At 41.4% G+C, this 21778-nt stretch overlaps 1 protein-coding gene and 1 pseudogene across 1 annotated transcript; both read right to left on the reverse strand.

The window, feature by feature from the left end:
- The window catches only part of LOC132123904 (nephrocystin-3-like), a 32717-nt pseudogene extending 28326 nt beyond the window's left edge, over positions 1–4391 (reverse strand).
- Positions 4392–17857: 13466 nt separating this feature from the next.
- On the reverse strand, positions 17858–18876 carry LOC132124146 (uracil nucleotide/cysteinyl leukotriene receptor-like). The gene has a single exon (XM_059535003.1). The coding sequence runs from the start codon at positions 18853–18855 to the stop codon at positions 17863–17865; it is 993 nt and encodes a 330-aa protein (XP_059390986.1). The 5' UTR covers positions 18856–18876; the 3' UTR covers positions 17858–17862.
- Positions 18877–21778: the final 2902 nt, after the last annotated feature.

The following is a 21778-nucleotide window of genomic DNA, read 5'->3' on the forward strand; positions in this document are numbered from 1 at the left end:
GGTTATAGGCACTGAGGAGGTCCAACTTGGTGAAAACAGTGGCACCACGGAGATGTTCCAAGGCAGCTGGGACGAGGGGAAGTGGGTACCTGAACTTGACAGTGATATTGTTGAGAGCCCGATAATCAATGCATGGTCTTAAACCTCTGTCCTTTTTCTCCACAAAGAAGAAACTTGAAGCAGCAGGGGAGGTAGATGGACAAATATAACCCTGGGCCAGCGCCACCTTGATGTATTCCTCCATGGCCATCTCCTCCGGAATGGATAGGGGGTATATCCTTCCTTAAGGCACTGGTTCACCCGGCAGCAGATCGATGGCACAGTCCCACGGCCGGTGTGGAGGCAGCTTGGAAGCCCGTTTGGGGCAGAAGACGTCACTGAAGGGGGCGTAGCAGGTAGGGATGGCGATGGATTGGTTTTCCACTGGGTTCTCTATTGAAGTGGAACAAACTGGAAGAGGTTCAGGGGAAGATGTGGCCGGGACTGGACAACCTGAGATGCAGCTCTTGAAACAGGCGTTGCCCCACTTCAAGACGTCGCCCGTCTTCCAGGAGATTACGGGATTGTGCTGCTCTAACCACGGGCGCCCTAGAATCACGTCAGCGGTGGATTCCTCCAGAACCAGCAGATGGATTTCCTCATGATGGAGTAGTCTGGTTTGGAGGGAAATGGGACCCACACTATGACGCACGCATCTTCTACTTAACGGTTTGCCGGTGATAGTGTGGACTTGGTAGGCTGACGGCGTTGCCGTGGTAGCGAGCTTGAGCTGAAGGCAGAGGGCGCCAGAGATGAAGTTGCAGGCTGACCCAGAATCGAGGAGGGCGGAAACTGGAAGAGATATGTCAGCGGCAGTAAGTGTCACAACAGTGGTGACTGGTTTCATTTGGTATCTTGAAGGGAGAATGGCACTTACCATGGGATGAGGAGGACGGACGGGGCATACAGTGATGGCATGCCCCGGGGCTGCACAGTAGAGGCACAGATTCTGGGCCAGCCTTCTTTGTCTTTCAGCCATAGAGAGACGATATGAGTCCACTAGCATGGGTTCGCTGGCTGGTTCTGGGGAGCTGACGGCCTCTGGTCGGCAGAGTAGCGTAGAGGAATACGCCTGGCCCTGGTGCTCTTCTAAGCACAACTGCATACGGGTGGCGAAGCGGATGGACAGCTGGATGAATCGTTCAAGCCCGATGGTGTCCTCGTATTCTGCGAGATGCAACCGCACTCGAGGTTCCAATCCCTGACGGTAGGTAGTCAGTAAAGCCTGTTCGTTCCATCCACTAGAGGCCGCTAGAGTCCTAAACTGAAGGGCATATTCATTGACAGACATTTTTCCCTGTTTGAGATTATACAGCTTCTCACCAATGGAAGAGTCCCAAGCTGGTCTGCCAAAAACTTCTCGGAAATGGTCGATGAAGCTGGAATAAGACTGGATAACTGGGTTATTTTGAGTCCATATTGAATCTGCCCACAGTAGTGCTTTATCTTGCAGTTGAGAAATTACAAAGGCTACCTTGGATCTCTCGGTGGGGTACAAGTGCGGTTGCATCTCCAGGACCAGTGAGCATTGTAGGAGGAAACCGCTGCACTCCTCCGCCGAACCAGAGTAGGGCGCCGGCCGGGCCATGGGAATGGCGTGAACGGAAGGTGAGGAAGTGCTGGCATCGTTGACGGAAGTGCACGCTGGTGTTGGGGATGCAGGTGTAGCCGTGAGTGTTCTTCAGAGTGCATCGACCAGATCTTGAAAGGGGTCCGTGAGGCTCATACTTGTGCCTAGCGGTGTTGGTCCGGTCTTCTGTTACAGATCACTCGGGAGGCTGAGGAGTAACAGACAGAAAGGTTTATTAATAGACACAAGCAGAGGAGCAGGTAGTGTTGGGTAGAGTGATGAATGGATCCGTGAGAGCTGGGTGAAGACGTCAGAGGAGGGAGGTGAACCACACACATGCACACTGGGGATCTTGATCTTCGGAGAATCGCTGGAGAGAGGTAAGTAGAGGAAGAGTTAGTCCTTTGAGTTAGCATACAGGTAAGACCTTGTCGCGAACGAGACCGGACGCTGATTGAGTGCGTGTGTGTGGTATTTATGGTGCCGAGGTGATTGGGTAATGATGAGGGTCAGGTGGAAGTGCTCAGTACTCAGGAAGGTGGAACCTGGCATGTTTGTAACAGCATTTAAGATGTGTTATTTAAGCATGTGTACCTGTATAAAGGTCTGCAGCTCCGTTCTGGTCTCTTGTGTATATATGAAGTAACAGTGGACTGTGTTATTCCACAGAGCCTGAGAGACATGAGGACAAACTTACAGCAGACTGGCTACAGCTGCATCCCAATCATCTAAAAAAACAAAAACGCACACACAGGTGCAAACTCACCCCTGCTGACATTGGCAAATTGCCCCTCCTCATCGATGAGTCTGTGAGCAAATTCTGGACCCCTGTGTGTCTGCTGTAACTGCATCATACTGCCCAAGAACGGCTCTCTACCCAACACGCCGCCACACTGTGAGTTCCTGCAGCTGCACACATTACCGATGCACTGGTATAGAAATGTTGGTTTCACAATAATGCTTCACTCAAGAATTTTGTAGATATTTAGCTATTAGCTATTGTAGATATAAAACTATTTGTATTTCTATATATAAACAATAATCATATTTAGAATAAATGAAAATCAATAAACAAACAAACAAATGAATAAAAAAAATAAACTAATTAAATAAACAATTGGATGGACAGGTGGACAGACATAAAAAGTGATAAACAAATAGTTTAATTAAGAAATAGATAAACAAATAATTAAATAAATAAATAATAAACAAATGACAGATGCATACATCAATCAATAAACAAAAAGATGAACAACAATTTAAATAATATATAGATCAACAGAAATGTAAGTAAACAAATTTTCATAAAGATATATAGATACACAGAGACTTTTAAAACAATATGCACTGAACTGGACCAGATTTAAAAATAGATAGTTCTTATATCTATCTAGCTGTCTTTAAAAGAGATACTTCCTCTTTCAAATAAAGTTGAGGCAATGTGAGAAATGTATCTGCCACATTCTAACTGGTGACAGTGGTGCGTTGTCATGTGAATCCGAGTCTGCTGGATCATAAATCTGAATGCCTTGAGCCTGCAGCTGTTGAAGTTTTGACTTCAGATCTTGTTTTGCCCCACAGCAAATCCTGAATTTCCTTTTCTTTAGTTTCCCGGAATATCTGCCGGGTGATTTAGGACAGAAATACATTGGTGAGGTAAAGACTGCAGTGACAGGCAAACTGAAACTAGAACAGCTAGAGGCTAAAGAGATAAGACAGTCAGATTTAGGATTGTGCAAGGTAATCATTTTTAATAAGTCAGAGATGAAATAGAGAATACGTTTTTCACTTTAAACTGCCGTTTGACCATGTCTCTGCATGCTCAAAGGTGGCAGCTCTCTCCATGGCTTGATACTTTGCCTCCAGGGCACTTTCCTTCTCTTGAAGAATCTTCTGGTAAGTCTTCTGAAGAGCCTGACAACCAGGAAACACAGAAGGTAGCTTGAGAGAAATGCTGAGAAAATTAACATTAATTTCAGAATTTCTTTGCTTTTTTGGTACATGGGTAAATTACTACTATTAATTCAAAAATTATAAAAAAAAAATTCAAATGCAGTTCATACAATGATTTGTAATGCTTGTTCTATGATAATACAAGTTTTTGATTCATTAATAGTGCCGTGGCAGTTTTCTGTTTCTATAAAGGTATGAGACAAAAGTCTTTTGAAGATTTATTTTCTTTCAAGAAAAGGTATGTATTCATACAGCCATTCAGTGTTGGCTGTAGATTGCGACAAAGAGAAAATACCCTTTAACTCAGTATTTATAACCTACTCAAATCAGGATGCGTCTATCTCAACCAATCATAATGCATACTCAAGATATGTGTCCATTAAAGTCATCCAACTATGTCTCCTAGATGTGTTTCTAAGTATTGAATGCAAATAATATTCAAAGAATCTAGGTATAAAACAACATTTCTCATCTCACACTTGTCCTGCACACACACACATTATATAGACTTCCTGTTATCTCTTAGCTCAAAACCTCAAGCATACTGAAGCAAACTGAACCACTCAGAGAAAGTCTAAAGACCACTCTTTAGTACAGTGAAGCAAAAAATAAGAATTAAGCAAATAATAATAATATTTATTATTATTATTATTATTATTATTATATTTTAAATAAAAATTAAATTTCCTCCACATCAAAAGATGACCCACATAATAAGTTCAGATTTTCTTATTCTTTCTCAAACCTGCAGCTCCGCACACAGTCTCTTGTTCTCCTCATTTTCTGTATCTTTGCTCATTGTAAATATCTTGAGGGATTTTGACACCTTTGTAAAAATGTGTTAATCAAGTTTATTTACTACATTATACATTGCATTGTGTTTGTACCTTTAATGTCTGTCTCATGACATACATTATAAGATTTATGAGAACAAAACATTTATGAGAAGTTGTGACGAAGTATGTTCTGAATATCCTAAGTTTGGTTTAATTTGACACATGTTGTTGAGTTAACATGTTGTTAACTACTTTCACAATGTCATCAAATCAAACACGTGGAGAATGCAGAAATCTGCATATTTAGCACTTAAAGGTACAATCTGTAAGATATTTGCAGTAAAATATCCAAAAACCACTAGGCTAGTGTTATATATTTTGTCCAGCTGATTACTAACAATACCTCTAATGTTTTCAACTACTTGTAAATCATGAGAAAATTCCCATTCTAAAGCCTTTGTTACCGCCTTTACTGACGTAGAAACCACATGACAACAGTGTCGTGGACAAATGCGGAAGTAGTGTCTAGCATCCAGCAAACCACTAGCTTGCTTCAAGCAGTTCCTTATTTACTTCTTCTTGCACATTTTATGGTGGATTGTGTTACTTATTTATGGAACATAATTACTGTTTACCGTCTGCCGCTGGTTCTGTCAACAAGGACAGCTCCTGTAAACGTAAGCGTACCAGCCAACCAAATGACACAATAAGAGTTTGGAACAAGAGAATAGAAAGAGCGAGGATTAATATCGGTCTTACATTTTCTAGATGGAGAGAGCTTCGCGACAAACTTAAACTAGAAAGAGATGCCGATCTCGCTTGTGTTTTACTTGACAGGTGAGTTGTTTTGATTTGTATCTTTACCGAAAACGTATGCTATTATAATGATCAACAAGATTAGTATTATGGGGCATACACGCCAAATGCGGGGCATCGAGTCTCTAGACTCGATCGGATCAGGACGCGTCTGATCCGATAGTCTGATCGCGTCTTTGCATTGACTTTGCATGTAATCTACTCGTGCAAATCATTGAACTTGCATTTGAAAATTATGATATCAAACACAACATTTATAAAACTTTACCTCATCCGTTAAATCCATGATTTATCTTTCCATCTGATTGATGGCCATCAGCAGTTGGGTAGAAGACAACAAATCCCATCATTCCACGCTGCTTCTTAACGTCATCAAACCACGCGATTGTTATTGTTTTGGTAGTGCACCCTCTCGTGACAGGTCCTACAACCTCTACCTTTAAGTGTGGTCTTGGACCCTGCAGTCATTCAGGAGACGATGTGCGGGACAAATTCCAAAAGAGTGAAGAAAAACACTCCACCCAACCAAGAGCATTGAGGAGGTCCAGAACGATGAACTTGGACAAAACTGATATCAATCTTAAGACCCAAAATATTATTTGATAAGAAACGTCTTCAAACATGGCTGGCATATCAGACAAAATGTATCAAATCATACTGATCCACACATTTTCTCTTTTAAGCTTTTTACGATACAAATCATTGCAAAGCAACTTTACAGAAAATTACGTTTCTTCAATATTTAGTAGTAGCTCATAAGTGGTGACTGTCAGTTTATGTGCATATGACAGGAATTTTCAGGAAACTTAATACAAGATGTAGTCAAGCAGATGATGAACACTATTAACAGCAACTATTTTATGATGCAATCACACTTGTAGCAATATTTGGTTGTTTTGTATGTTGTTTCAGGGTAAGCATCATCTGAGGTCCTCTGAGGGGTTGGCATCATCTCTTCTCAGGTGTTCTGGATCCAGACTGGAGCTTGTGTTATCCCGTGGCAAAACAGAGAAACAAATAGAGACATAATTAGAGTAGCTGCTTCTGACGAGTGGGGCGGGGCCGAGGGACGTGCGAACGAGGAGTGAGTGAGGAGTGAGGCCGGTGGAGTGATTGGAGATGAGCTACACCTGCGTCCCACCACCGGTCTCGAGTCCCACGTAGGAGATGGAAGGATATAAAACTGGAGCGACGACAGTGAAGGACGAGAGAGGACCAGGCCTGGGCTTTATTTTATGTTTTGGTTTTATTTTGTGCGCATCAGTCGTCCGTGAGGGGCTGATGCGCTGTTTTGTGTTTATTTTGAATTATTAAAGTTTCATTTTGATTGTCTGCCGGTTCCCGCCTCCTTCTTCCGGATGAATACGAAGTTTTTGTTATTACACTGCTGTTCCAACAAAGTAAAATTAATTACTTTAACCCAAGCTAAAGAATTATAATGCGCATTTGATCAGATACAATTGCAGTCACAAATTATGAGATGTACTATTTGAAATGCCTGGCAAAAGAGATGTGTTTTTAATCTAGGTTTAAACAGAGAGAGTGTGTCTGAACCCTGAACATTATCAGGAAGGCTATTCCAAGAGTTTGGGAGCCAAATGCGAAAAAGCTCTACCTCCTTTAGTGGACTTTGCTATCCTAGGAACTACCAAAAGTCCAGCATTTTGTGTTCTTAGGGAGTGTGATGCATTGTAGCGTGGTATAAGGCTAGTTAGGTATGCAAGAGCCTAACTATTTAGGGCCTTATAGGTAAGTAATTACTTATTAATAATAATTTGTAAATGATACAGAACTTAATAGGTAGCCAGTGCAGAGACTGTAAAATTGGGGTAATATGATTATATTTTCTTGACCTGGTAAGGACTCTAGCTGCTGCATTTTTAACTACCTGTAACTTGTTTATTGAAGATGCAGGACAACCTGCTAGTAGTGCATTAGAATAGTTCTGTCTAGAGGTCATGAATGCATGAACTAGCTTTTCTGCATCAGAAACAGATAATATTTTCGTGGCCTGGCCATGTTTGGAATGATGTAAGAATACTGTTTTTGTAACTTGGGAAATATGGTTTTCAAAAGACAAGTTGCTGTCTAATATAACACCCAGATTTTTGACTGTAGAGGACGTAACAGTAAATCCGTCTAGTTGTAAACTGTAGTCTACTAGATTCTGTGTGCTGTTTTGTCCAATAATAATATCTCTGTCTTATCTGAAATTAATTGGAATTTAATTGGAATTTAGATGTTTCATCTGGTCTCGTTGAGATATATAGTTGAGTATCATCAGCATACTGTAACAGTGGAAACTAATCCAGAATTTTCTAATAATATTACCAAGGGACAACATGTATATTGAAAATAGAAGAGGACCTAGGACAGATCCTTGTGGCACTCCATATTTTACTGGTGATAGATGACTCCCCATTTAAATAAACAAAATGGTAGCGATCAGATAGGTAGGATCTAAACCATCTTAGAGCCTGCCCTTGAATACCTGTATAGTTTTGTAATCGATTTATGAATATGTCAAGATCTATGGTCTCGAACACAGCTCTAAGATCAAGTAAAACCAGCAATGAAATGCAGCCTTGATCTGATGCAAGAAGCAAGTCATTTGTAATTTTAACATGTGCAGTTTCTGTGCTATGGTGGGGCCTGAAACCTGACTGAAATTCTTCATACAGTTCATTTTTTTGCAGGAAGGAGCACAATTGAGCAGACACAAATTTTTTTCTACAACTTTAGACATAAATGGAAGATTTGAAATGGGCATATAATTTTCCAGTTCACTAGGAAATAGTTGTGGTTTCCTAATAAGAGGCTTAATAACCACCAGCTTGAATGGTTTTGGGATGTGACCTAAAGGTAACGAGGAGTTAATAATATTGAGAAGCAGTTCTTCGGCTACAGGTAACACCTCTTTCAGTAATTTAGTGGGTGCAGGATCTAATAAACATGTTGTTCGTTTAGATGCAATGATAAGTTTATTTAGCTCTTCCTGTCCTATAATTGTAAAGCAGTGCAGTTTATCTTTGGGTGTGATGGATGAAACTGAAATATTAGACGCATTTGTGATTGTATTTCTGATGTTATCTATGTTATCAGTGAAGAAATTCATAATGTCATAACTGTTAAACGTTGATAAAATATTTGAATCAGGTGGCGTCTGGTTATTTTTTAATTTAGCCACTGTGCTAAAAACCTTGGATTGTTTTGGTTATTTTCAATGAGTTTGCGGATATGCTTGGCCCTGGCAGTTTTTAGGGCCTGTCTATAGCTGGACATACTGTTTTTACATGCAATTCTAAAAACTTCCAAGTTTGTTTTTCTCCATTTGCGCTCAAGTCTATGAGTTTCTTTCTTGAGAGAGTGAGTATTACTGTTATACCATGGCACAGTATGTTTTTCTCTAATGTTTTATCAGTTTGAGGGGGGCAACAGCTTCTAATTTATTAGAGAAAATAGTGCCTATGTTGCCAGTCATTTCATGTAGTTCATGTGCAGTTTTGGGTACACATAACAGTTGAGATAATTCAGGGAAGTTATTTGCAAATCTGTCTTTGGTGGCTGGAGTAATAGATCTGCCCGGACGGTAACGCTGAGCCATATAGTTAATATCAGTGATACGGAGCATGCACGATACAAGGAAAAAGTCGGTAACATCATCACTTTGAGGTACGATATCTATATCAGAAAGATCGATTCCATGCGATATAATTAAATCTAGTGTATGATTAAAACCATGAGTGGGCCCGGTGACATTTTGCTTTACTCCAAAAGAGTTTATTAGGTCAGAAAATGCATGTCCTAATGCATCATTTGTATTATCAATGTGAATATTAAAATATCCGAAGATACAGTAAGTCAACTGTAACCAAAAGGTCTGAGGGTAAATCTGCAAATTGTTTTAGGAATTATATACGGCCCTGGTGGTCTATATACAGTAGCCAGAGCAAGAGATACAATAGATTTATTTTGCATATCTGACAGTGTAACATTAAGCAGAAGTATTTTGAATGAGATAAACCTGTATCCTGTTCCTTTTCAGGAACTCGAGCTGCGGCGAACGATTTGTGGAACACATTTGGTGAGACCGACTCTGAATATCAGAAGCAGAGTGTCGCCGCTCGTGCTCCCCCACGCCGGGACCGAGGGCCTCAGCGATGCTATGAGTCGGGGACTTCCAGGCCAAAAGCAGACCTTCGGGCAATCATAGAGGCCAGGAAGTCCTCGACAAAGAAATCCAGAGGCTCAGGGATACAGAGGGCAGCCCCTACTGGGGTAGAGCGCGGTCCACCTCAGTGCCCTCAGGAGGTCGGTTTGCCAACCCTGCCAGAGTTTCAGGGTGCAGCTGCTTCCCAATGGTTCTCAATTATTTCCACCCGTGAGCATAGCGGAGCTGAGACGCTAGTTATTTGAGAATTGGCTCACTAGGACGATCCCAGAAAAGATTCCAATTATTAACAAATAGCAGTTTCTCTTCTTTAAACTACGACGATAACCATTCATTTAAAGCAACAAGTCTAATGAACCTTTTGTGTCCTTGTTGATATGTGGGGAGTGGTCCTGACATGATGAACATAGCCGCGGGCGTCTCGATCTCGATCAGGTTCCTGAAGACCCTCTTAAGTGTCTCTGTCTGCCGCAGCATTGTGTCGTTATCCCCGGCACGACCGCTCTGGGGCTCTCATCGGCCTTATGGATCGTGGGTATCTGCGCAGAAACCTCGAGAACACGACCACCAGGGAAACAGTGAGTGTGCACTTTACCTTTGGTTAGCGTAGCACGGATATATCGGACGATGGAGTCTCCAGCGATCACAGCATTGAATTCCATCTTGCGGAGGGGAGCAAAGCTGTTCCGGGTGGAGATCTCAAAGACCGGAGGGGGAAAAGTCATCGCCCGTGGCCTGGCTTGCGTCCTCCGATTTGGAGGCACCCAGGGTCCATGGTGTCCCGGCGCCGGAGTGAAGGACATCTGGGAAGTTTGCGTCCTGGGTGCACCGGGCCTGTGCAGAGAAACACACGGAATAGAAATTGTGGGACTGTTAGCAGCGCACTGTATACTTACCCCGGACTTGTGAGCATTAGGCCTGCCTTACACTGCTTAAAACTCATGTTTGAATCATCAGTGGCAAACTCTTTAAATATAAAAAACGTACTTACAGTCTGCGAGTCAGAACAGCCGGCAGATCAGGAAAAAGTCCTCCATAAAATGCATTGCAATCATCTGAATATTTGGGCTGAACTGTTCTGGAACAGTGTTGTAAATACAACTTTTTTTTTTTTGGTAGGCCAAATAAAATTGTTTCTTTCACAACGAAAAACAGTGCCAGACACGGTGGGATAGAGTGAGTGGAAGCCGGCTTGACAACGGTGCGGCTGGTGGATTCATCAAAGGAGCTTGCGGCAACCACGTGTGATGACCCCGGGCTGGACTCCATTTAGTCCACGTTGTAGTCCGATCCAGCGATTCACAGCACAAAGTTGATGTATTTCCTCAGCGACCAACACGGATCATGCATATAAATAGTGTTGTGTGTTCCACAGTTATTATCAAGTGTTCATTTGATGTCTGGGGGAAGAAACTGTTCCTGTGTCGTTCTGGTGCTCAGAGCTCTGTAGCGTCGACCAGATGGCAACAGCTCAAAGAGGAAGTGTGCTGGATGTCGGTCCAGAGTGATTTTCCCAGCCCTTTTGTTCACTCTGGATAAGTACAGTTCTTGAATAGAAGGGAGGGTTGTACCGATGGTTTGCTCAGCAGTCAGGACTACCCTCTATAGTATTCTGATGTCAGATTTAGTAGCTGAGCTGAACCAGACAGTAACTGAAATGACTCCACTGCAGTCACAGTGTTGTTCATGATGGTGAGTGGGCATCACCGTCCTGAATGAGGCTGATGAGTGTGGTGTCATCAGCAAACTTTAGGAGCTTGACAAAGGAGTCTTTAAATGTGCAGTGTGAGTGGTTGTTTGGAGAGGTGTTCAGGGCGGGTTGCAAGAGGTGTGAATGGTGTAAACGGTTGTGTGGAGAGGTGTTCGTCGCGGTCCGCACTTGGTGAGCTTGAATGAGTGGTTTTAGGGGGGCTTGGTTAAATCTGAATTTTTATAAAGAATATCTCTTTGGATTTGAGACTTCAGTCTTTGCAACTTTTTCAAATCTTCTTTATGCACCAAGAGCTTGTAACACTCTAAAGAGAAAGGACATTTTTTAATTGCATTATATGACCCCTTTAAAAATGCTCCAGCACAGTATTCAAGGCTTAGTGTATCCCATCATGCATCATGTTCTGGAAATAAATCATGAGACTTTTTGCCAGTATCACGAGAGGTCACATAAACCTTTCCAATATGTGAGTTAAATATTAACAATAATAAGATAGAATTTATATATTTATATATTCGGACGTGCCTTGATGCCTTCATGCCTTGAAATGCTGCCTCCGGAGGCCAACGTTGTTTTTTTCCGGTTATTTAAGTGCACTTTTCCTTTTTGGAATTTTCAGTGTGAATGCACTACTCACACTATTTATACTACAAAACGTCATAGAATAGTGAATAAGTAATAAGCATACCATGCTCTGCATTTAACCTATCCAAAGTGCACACACACAGCAGTGGACAGCCATTTATGTCCACCAGTACTGCAATTGCACGATCAAAGACCCGTCTCATCTCCTCCGAGAGTGCTTGAACCGAGGATCAGCATGGATGTGGGTTCTCCCATACCACCATTCCACACAGCGCTGCCCAGCTGGATATTAACGTCATCACCAGAGCTACTTTGGATTGCTCAGTAATGAACATCAAAGGCTGGAGAATGAATAACAATTAATACATCATATAAATGTGATCCTGGACCACAAAACCAGTCTGAAGTGTAAATTTTTAGAAACGGAGATTTATACATAATCTGAAAGCTGAATAAATAAGCTTTTACACTGATGCATGGTTTATGAGGATCAGACAATATTTGGCTGAGTAACAACTATTTGAAAATCTGGAATCTGAGGGTGGAAAAAAAATTAAATGCTGAGAAATTTGCCTTTGAATTAATTTGGCTTTCCAAATGAATTCTTAGAAATGCATATTACTAATCAAAAATTAAGTTTTGATATATTTACAGTAGGAAATTTACAAAATATCTTCATGGAACATGATCTTTACTTAATATCCTAATGATTTTTGGCATAAAAGAAAAATTTATAATATTTTTATCCATAATATGTTTTTTTGGTTATTGTTAAAAAGATACCCCAGCGACTTAAGACTGATTTTGTGGTCCAGGGTCACAAATGCTCAACAAAGGTGGAGTATGGAGCTGGTGGTGGCAGACGGCTCATTTGGGTGACTTGCGGAGACTGAAGCAGGGGGATCTGGTGGCGGTGCCACAGTAGGAGGTCTCGCAGCTTCAGTCTTTAAGTGCTGGAGTTGAGCAGAAAGCTCGGACACCTGCGCTACCCGTAGCTCTCATCTGTTCTTCCTGATGCTCCATGTGAGCAATGTTACTCACTCCATCCAAACAATGTTACAGAACAAAGTTTTGTAATTCTGATGTGGCCAAGTGTTCAAATGTCAATTGTTGCCCCGCCCTCTTGTTACCCTGTTAGTTCATTATTAATCTCACATGTTACACATCATTAGTTTCCCTTCATATTCCCTTTGTGTTTTTTGTTCGGTGTGAGATCATGCTAATGCATCTTTGTTATGACTGCACACACAAAACGAGAGATCCAGTTGCAGTGTTTAATTGAGAATCCAAAAATCAAATCCAAAAACAGGCAAGAGAAAAACAAGAAACATGAAAAACACTAGGGAACACGAGAAGCAGGGTGACATGAAACAAGGACTCCATGAAACAGATAGAAATAGACCGGTTTATATGGACAGGTGAAAACTATGAAAGCTGGTGGCAATTAACAGGTATGCAATTAACAGTGATAAATGGGACAAAGGCTTTGTGGTAAATGTAGTGCCTGCAGTGGGGTGACTATGGGGAAGTGAGACCACTAGTGGACACCCAGGGAAACACAGAGCAGACACTGTGACATAACCCCCCCTCTAAGGAGCAGCTACCAGATGCTCCACCGAACACAAGAACAAACCAAAGAACACAGAGGACCAACACAGCCGAGCAGATGAGACAGAAGCCCCCCAGGGCGGAGCAGAGGACCACCACAGCCGTGCGGATGGACAGAAGCCCACCAGGGCGGTGCAGAGGACCACCACAGCCGTGCGGTCGAGACAGAAGCCCACCAGGGCGGAGCAGAGGACCACCACAGTGGGATTGATGGCACAGGAGAGCAAGTCTGGTCAGGTAAGGCTGACATAGAGAACATCAACAGGTTAAGGGTGGCCTCCGTGGCCATGATGAGATGGTAGATGGTCTCCATGGCCATGACAGGGCAGGCGGTGAGTTCCTGGATGGCCTCCATGGCCATGACAGGATAGGATGAGCACTCAGGAAGTTCAGCTGAGACGTGAGGAGGCTCTGGAAGTTCAGCTGAGATGTGAAGAGGCTCTGGCAGATCTGTGGTGATTTGACTGGGTTCAGGAAGATCAACTGTGGCTTGACTTTGTTCAGGAAGATCAACTGCGGCTTGACTTCGTTCAGGAAGATCAACTGTGGCTTGACTTCGCTCATGAAGATCATTGGTGACTTGACTTTGCTCATGAAGATCATTGGTGACTTGACTTTGATCATGAAGATAATTGGTGACTTGACTTTGCTCATGAAGATCATTTGTTACTTGACCTTGCCCATGAAGATCATTGGTGACTTGACCTTGCTCACAAAGATCCAGAGTGACTTGACTTGTCTCATGAGGTCTAACTGTGGTTTTGCTTGACTCATGGGTGTTAATGGTGACTTGACCTGACTCAGGACGGTCAATGGTGATCTGACTAGACTCTGGGAAATCAGCGGGGACCTGGTCAGTGGGGACCTGACTCGACTCTGGAGGGTCAACTGGGACCTGGCTCGACTCAGGACAGTCAATGGCTATCTGACTAGACTCTGGGAAATCAGCGGGGACCTGACTCGACTCTGGAGGGTTAACGGGGACCTGACTCTACTCAGGAAGGTCAATGGTGATCTGACTAGACTCTAAGAAATCAGGGGGGACCTGGTCAGTGGGGACCTGACTCGACTCTGGATGGTCAACTGGGGCCTGACTCGACTCTGGAGGGACCACGGGGACCTGACTCGACTCTGGAGGGTCAACAGGGACCTGACTTGACTCAGTATGGTCAATGGTGATCTGACTAGACTCTGGGAAATCAGTGGGGACCTGGTCAGTGGGGACCTGACTCGACTCAGAAGGGTCAACGGGGACCTGACTAGACTCTGGAGGGACCACAGGGACCTGACTTGACTCTGGAGGGACCACGGGGACCTGACTCTACTCTGGAGGGACCACGGGGACCTGACTAGACTCTGGGAGATCTGCGGGGACCTGGTCAGTGGGAACCTGACTCGACTCAGGATGGTCACCTGTGGCTGCCCTCTTGTGCAGTGGCACTGTGCCGGCGGCCATCTGGTGTAGTGGCGCTGGGCTGGCGGCCATCTCGGGGCAGTTGCTTTGGCCTGGCGACCATCTCGTGCAGTGCGCTGGGCTGGCGGCCACCTCGTGCAGTGGCGCTGGGCTGGCGGCCACCTTGTGCTGTGGCGCTGGGCCAGCGGCCATCTTGTGCTGTGGCGCTGGGCTGGCGACCACCTTGTGCAGTGCTGCTGGGCTGGCGGCCATCCTGTGCTGTGACTCTGGGTTGGCGACCCTCTTGTGCCGTGGCGCTGGGCTGGTGGCCATCCTGTCTGGAGACACAGGTCTAGAGTCGGCCATCGTGTCTGGAGAGACAGGTGTGGCTGGGGTATCCCACTGAGAACGATGGTGTAGGTACCTGGTGAACCCCCAAACATCCAGGATCTCCAGCCCCTTCATCTTCCGCTCAGGCACAGGGTCATCCAGGCAGGCATTTAAGAGGTCTTTAAGTGGCTCATCAATGTACCCCAGCCCTACTGCCATAGTCCAAAATATTTGTGCCAAACCACCCACCTCACTCCCCTCTTGACGGAGAGTGATTAGGTTTAAGAACCTCCCCTTCCGCTCCTCCATGCTGGCTGGGGAACGGATATGAAATCCCACACTGCTGGATCTGGGCATGATGGAGTCCTTCTGTTACAACTGCACAAAACAAGAGATCCAGTTGCAGTGTTTAATGGGGAATCCAAAAATCAAATCCAAAAACAGGCAAGAGGTCAATAACAACAAAACCAGTCCAAAAACAAGAAACATGAAAAACACTAGGGAACACGAGAAGCAGGGTGACATGAAACAAGGACTCCATGAAACAGATAGAAACAGACCGGTTTATATGGACAGGTGAAAACGATGAAAGTGGGGATAACTGAGTGCAATTAACAGGTGTGCAATTAACAGTGATGAATGGGACAAAGGCTTTGTGGGAAATGTAGTGCCTGCAGTGGGGTGACTATGGGGAAGTGAGACCACTAGTGGACACCCAGGGAAACACTGAGCAGACACTGTGACAATCGTGTTGTTCATGTCTTTTATTTATTTTTATTTTTTTTGTGCGCTGTTCCTAGTTTTGTATTCAAGTCTTATTTTCTTCAGTTATATTTTTTTATGATTAATTCCAAATTATTTTTTATGCCACAACTAGAGCTCTTTGCTTTCCAGCTTGATTTTTTTTCTTTCCTTCAGGTTAGATTTGTCTAGTTTTTCTTTTCAATTTTTCTTTTTCTTTTTTTTCTCTCCAGTCTTCTTTTTTCCCTGGCTGCTGGATTGTGCTTATCTTTCTGCTACCTCTGGCTTCACCGCTGCCATCTCCCTTCCTCTTCTCCTCGCCTCACCTGCCATCACTGCCTGTCGGTCCAACATCTCGTTCACCATCATCCTTGACCATCCTTGAGCTGCAGACTGCTATTGGCTGGTTATTATTTTTCATGGACTTCATCTTGCAACCTGAGGCCATCATTGACTGTGGACATTATCCAGTCTAGCCTTTGTGGTTATTTTGTTACCCCTTGATCTCCTTTTTTCCTAATAAATTGTGTATTACCCTGTAAATTGAATCCTCTCCTTTCTGAACCCTAACAGTATATGTATATGTCCAAACTAGAGTATAAACAGTCCACCTCGTTCATACTACTACCAGCAGCACACAGAGACAAAGCAACAAAATCCCATTTATTTCAATAAAGACCTGTCGATTTTCGGCAACATGAGTGACAGTCAGTGACCGATGGTGACAGGATGTAGGTGTTTCCAGTGACGCAACAAATGCTGTATTCACACCATGTCATAATTACTGTGATTTCAAGATGACAACACGTGACATTCCACTTGAAGCTGTTCACATCCTTGGACTCAGAACTCTTTCACTATCAATGCCTAAACATAGCACCTAATCACACTCATGTGGTCAGGTAGTAGTGGTACAGGTTGTAGCTCTTTTAAAACTCCCAGTTAACAAGTTGTAATAACAAGTTTCACAAAGACATGAACGCTTTTTACAAGTTGAAATCTGATAATCATTATGGCGATATGGCGTTAATACAAGTTGAGATATGTTTAACTTTATGCAAATTAAGAGAGATTTATACGAAATCGACAACCAATAAGAGTGAAGTCAGGCACCCAGGGGTTCGGTGCCTTGTTGAAGGGTCTCATCTCAGTTGTGGTATTGAGAGTGGAACAGAGTGCTGGTCATTGCCCCACCTACTGTACAATCCCTGCCAGAACCAAGACTCAAACCTGGAAACTTTGGTTCACAATTCTGACTTTCTAACCATTAGGCCATGACTGCCCCAATATGGAGTATTCATCAGTGAATGACATTCATAAACGTTTCTAGGCAACTGTGAGCCACTGGCCACATGCAGCAACAAAAGTCACTGGTAGTGTGCACGCAGCCTTATGCATCTTCTTATGTTTATGCTCTTCTCAAGTGGCCAAGACTGCAAGTATGGGTGTTTGGACAGGCCTCATTTCTCTATTGTTACTGTAAAGTAAGTTTGTAGGTCTTGGGCTGCCTGTGTAATTTCCTATTTAAATAGAAGTTAAATAAGGTCTGTGGTTAACATAAAACTTACCTGTAGGTTAAATACAAGTAGGCTAAAAATCACAAAAACATTCACCAAAAACAAAAGAACCAGTTTTTTTTCTTGTTTATAATTACATTATTAAATCCTTGTGTGAAATGAAAAGTTTCCATGACTGTTAAAGATTATTCATGGAATCATCAATGCCATTAAATAACTTTTGCTAAGAGTGCTGGTGTGTAAAATGTATTTATGGTGACATTGAGAGATATGAGATTTTGGAAGAATATTTTATTTGTTCACATTTTGAACAACTAAAAGTTTATACAAAAAATGATATATGATAAATGAATCGATAAATGATAAATATTGGCAGAAAAAAAAGTTATAAATAAACACAAAGACCTAGTCATTGTCATTCAAGTCTGCCATATGAGATATTGTTATCTTGCAATCTGGAAATGGAGTTCACACAATTGTAGAAGAAATCATACTACACGTTAATAATGAAAACGTTTCTGAATGAAACAGTATGAATTCTACCATACCTTTTCCATTTCTACTTTCACTGTAACCCTTGTTTTACAGATAATGAGTTTCAGTATGTCCAGCAGTTAACAGCTGAAAAGATGTAGTTGCATTTCTCATCCGATCAAGTATTGGATTGCTCCTCTTTAGGGTTTCTACCACAAAGCAGCAGCAGGGTTTCTTGATAATTTCTCGCCAGAAAGAAGTACATGACAGGATCCAACACACCATTTATGCATGTTAAAGCTGAGGTGATGCGATTTCCTAAATGCAACATTTGCCTTTCGGATTCTGACCTTGACATGTCATCATGTTGTAGGATAAATACAAATCGGTGGACATGATAGGGCACAAATGCGATCAAGAAGTTAACCACTGTTAGTACGATCATTCTTATTGCCTTACGCTGAGCAGGTGTCCTTTCTTGAAAACTCAACTGTTTTACTTTGGCAAATATAAGAATGTAAGAAAAACTCAGGGTGACCAGAGGTATCACAAATGCAATAGCAGTGGATACCAATGCACCTGTGGGACTGGAGGACTTCTCTATGTACAGCTGTTCACACACTGTAACGTTCTGCATTTGTCTGGTCACTTCTTTTTTAGAGAATAGGACAGGCAACATGGAAAAAATCACCATGACCCACATGATTGCACAGACCACTTTGGCATTCTTGATACTTCTCAGATTCTGAGTTTTAAGTGGTAAGACACAAGCCAACAGACGGTCTACACTGATACAAGCCATAAAATACATGCTGCAGTAAAGATTGACGAAGAAAAGGAAACCAGCCACGCGACAGGCCCCTTCCCCAAGAGGCCAGTGACCACCAGACATGTGGTAGATCACTCGCATGGGGAGCACCAAGATGTAAGACATGTCCGCTAAAGCCAGGTGCTTCAGAAACTCTTTGGAAGGTGTGTTGTTGGTGTTGCGGTGACAGAACACCCAAAGTGCCAGGGCATTGCTTGGGACTGAGAGGATGAAGATGACAATGTAGAAGGCCACGAACAGGATGTTCTCCACATGAGAGCTGAGGTAAATCCCCTCCACAGAGTGATTCGACATAGCGCAGGTCTTTCCTATGAGACTGCGCTTCTGTTTGGAGAATGGCATGAGTCAGAACAAGTATCAGACAGACACGTTTTAGCAATAGTATTTTCTCTAGAAAGACCTATTTAAATGATGTCTACGACTTATCTGTGGTAAAAAAAAAAATAAAATAAAAAAACCTTCGACATACGTGAATTTTGTATTTTTACTACACATTATAGTATAATAGTGAAATCATTGGAGCTGTACATGTACATTCACACAATGGAAGAATGGGCATTTTCCAAAAATGTTAAATCAAATCAAAAGAAAACTTTCTGAGCAGTGGCAGCAATATACAGTTATTTTCTCCAGAAATGCAGAAAGTGATAAACTGATTTTATATATACAGTACAGACCAAAAGTTTGGACACACCTTCTCATTCAAAGAGTTTTCTTTATTTTCATGACTATGAAAATTGTAGAGTCACACTGAAGGCATCAAGGGCTATTTGACCAAGAAGGAGAGTGATGGGGTGCTGCGCCAGATGACCTGGCCTCCACAGTCACCGGACCTGAACCCAATCGAGATGGTTTAGGGGTGAGCTGGACCGCAGACAGAAGGCAAAAGGGCCAACAAGTGCTAATCATCTCTCGGGAAACTCCTTCAAGACTGTTGGAAGACCATTTCAGGTGACTACCTCTTGAAGCTCATCAAGAGAATGCCAAGAGTGTGCAAAGCAGTAATCAAAGCAAAAGGTGCCTACTTTGAAGAACCTAGATTATGACATATTTTCAGTTGTTTCACACTTTTTTGTTATGTATATAATTCCATATATAATTCCACATGTGTTAATTCATAGTTTTGATGCCTTCAGTGTGAATCTACAATTTTCATAGTCATGAAAATAAAGAAAACTCTTTGAATGAGAAGGTGTGTCCAAACTTTTGCTCTCTAAGCAACTTGATCATTTTTCTTAAGTAAAAATATCACAAACTTTTTAATATCACAAAGAAAACATAAAAAAAATATTACTATCATTACAAGTAGCGCTCTTATTATTAAGGTACTTACAAGTAGGTTTACTGATTGTCTTCCTCAGCATTCAGCACATTGACTCGATGTGCACCTCCTTTGGCTATCTGAATGTTGTGTGTGCTTTCCTCATATGCTTTGTCTTTTTGTAGGAGGTATCATACAAACATGAATAAGCCCTTCTACATCCCCATTAACACACACCTCCCTCTGCTGGTCTCTTTACCTGCCATCATTACATCTGCATTTATTTTTCTTCACCAGACAAACCTGGCATTGTTCAAATTCAAAATAAAGTTAAAGCTATTTGTGTGCAAATCCACTATATGCTATGGTTTATTAAGTTCTAAACTAACAGTAAGAAAGCTGATCATTTATGCATTACCTTTCAGAAGTTTGGACATGCCTATTGTACATGTTTTCTCCATTATTACTACCTTTTAAACTATAAACTATAACACAAATGGAGGCATAAGAATTTTCTGAATAGTTTTCAACAAATCACATCTATTAAATCTTAAAACTTTATGTTTCAGATTCTTCAGTGTAGAAACCTTTTGACAACAGCACACATGACATACAGTACAGACCAAAAGTTTGGAAACATTACTATTTTTAATGTTTTTGAAAGAAGTTTCTTCTGCTCATCAAGCCAGCATTTATTTGATCAAAAATACAGAAAAAACAGTAATATTGTGAAATATTATTACAACTTAAAATAATAGTTTTCTATTTGAATATACTTAAAAAAAAAAAGTATTCCTGTGATGCAAAGCTGAATTTTCAGCATCATTACTCCAGCCTTCAGTGTCACATGTAACATCCAGTCTATCACATGATCATTTAGAAATCATTCTAATATTCTGATTTATTATGAGTGTTGGAAACAGTTCTGCTGTCTAATATATTTGATGAATAAAAGGTTAAAAAGAATTTATTCAAAATGAAAATAAAAATTCTAATAATATATATTCTAATAATATATTTTCTTTACTATCACTTTTTAACAATTTAACACATTCTTGCTGAATAAAAGTATTGATTTTATTAAAAAAAAAAGAAAAAAAAAATTACTGACCCCAAATTACTGACCAGTAGTGTATATTGTTATTACAAAATATTTATATTTTAAAAACATAGCTTTTTTTTTTTTTTTTTTTTATACTTTTTATTCATCAAAGTATCCTAAAAAGGAATCACACGTTCTGAAAAAATATTAAGCAGCAGAACTGTTTCCAACTTTGATAATGAATCATCATATTAGAATAATTTCTAAAGGATCATGTGATAATGATCCTAAAAATTCAGCTTTGCATCACAGAAATAAATGATAATTTAAAGTATAATACATTTAAAAACTATTATTTTAAATTGTAATAATAAATCACAATATTAAATTTTTTCTGTATTTTTGATCAAATAAATGCAGGCTTGATGAGCAGAAGAAACTTCTTTCAAAAACATTAAAAACAGTAATGTTTCCAAACTTTTGGTCTGTACTGTACATTCAATTAAAGCTGGTCCAAATTTTTGGATTGGTGCATTACACTTCACAACATGTATACTGGATGTCATTACTATGCAAGTGTAAACGAAAATATATAGGATAAAAAACACAAGTCAGCTGAACTATCTGCCAAAATGTTTAATAGAAGGGCTTGCAGTGCTGCAGTGGAGAAACCACAGCCGTGTGAACGACAAGCATGCAGAACTTTACTGTTTTAATACCTACACTCTTGTGCACAGATTGCTTCTGCAATTAAAGCTATACAAAACCAAAGAAAACATTTATTTACAAAATCTGTCTGTGCAAGCATGATTTTTTTCTATTACATTATCTCCTTCTACAATTTTGTATAGGCATGCATAGAAACAAACTTTGGTACAATGTTAACAAAACTAAAGGCAAACTCTGAAATAGAGATGTTACAGTATGTACATGGAAGTAGAGAGCAATTTTATCAATCACTA

Source organism: Carassius carassius, chromosome 42 (assembly GCF_963082965.1).
Source record: "Carassius carassius chromosome 42, fCarCar2.1, whole genome shotgun sequence".
NCBI classification, from domain to species: domain Eukaryota; kingdom Metazoa; phylum Chordata; class Actinopteri; order Cypriniformes; family Cyprinidae; genus Carassius; species Carassius carassius.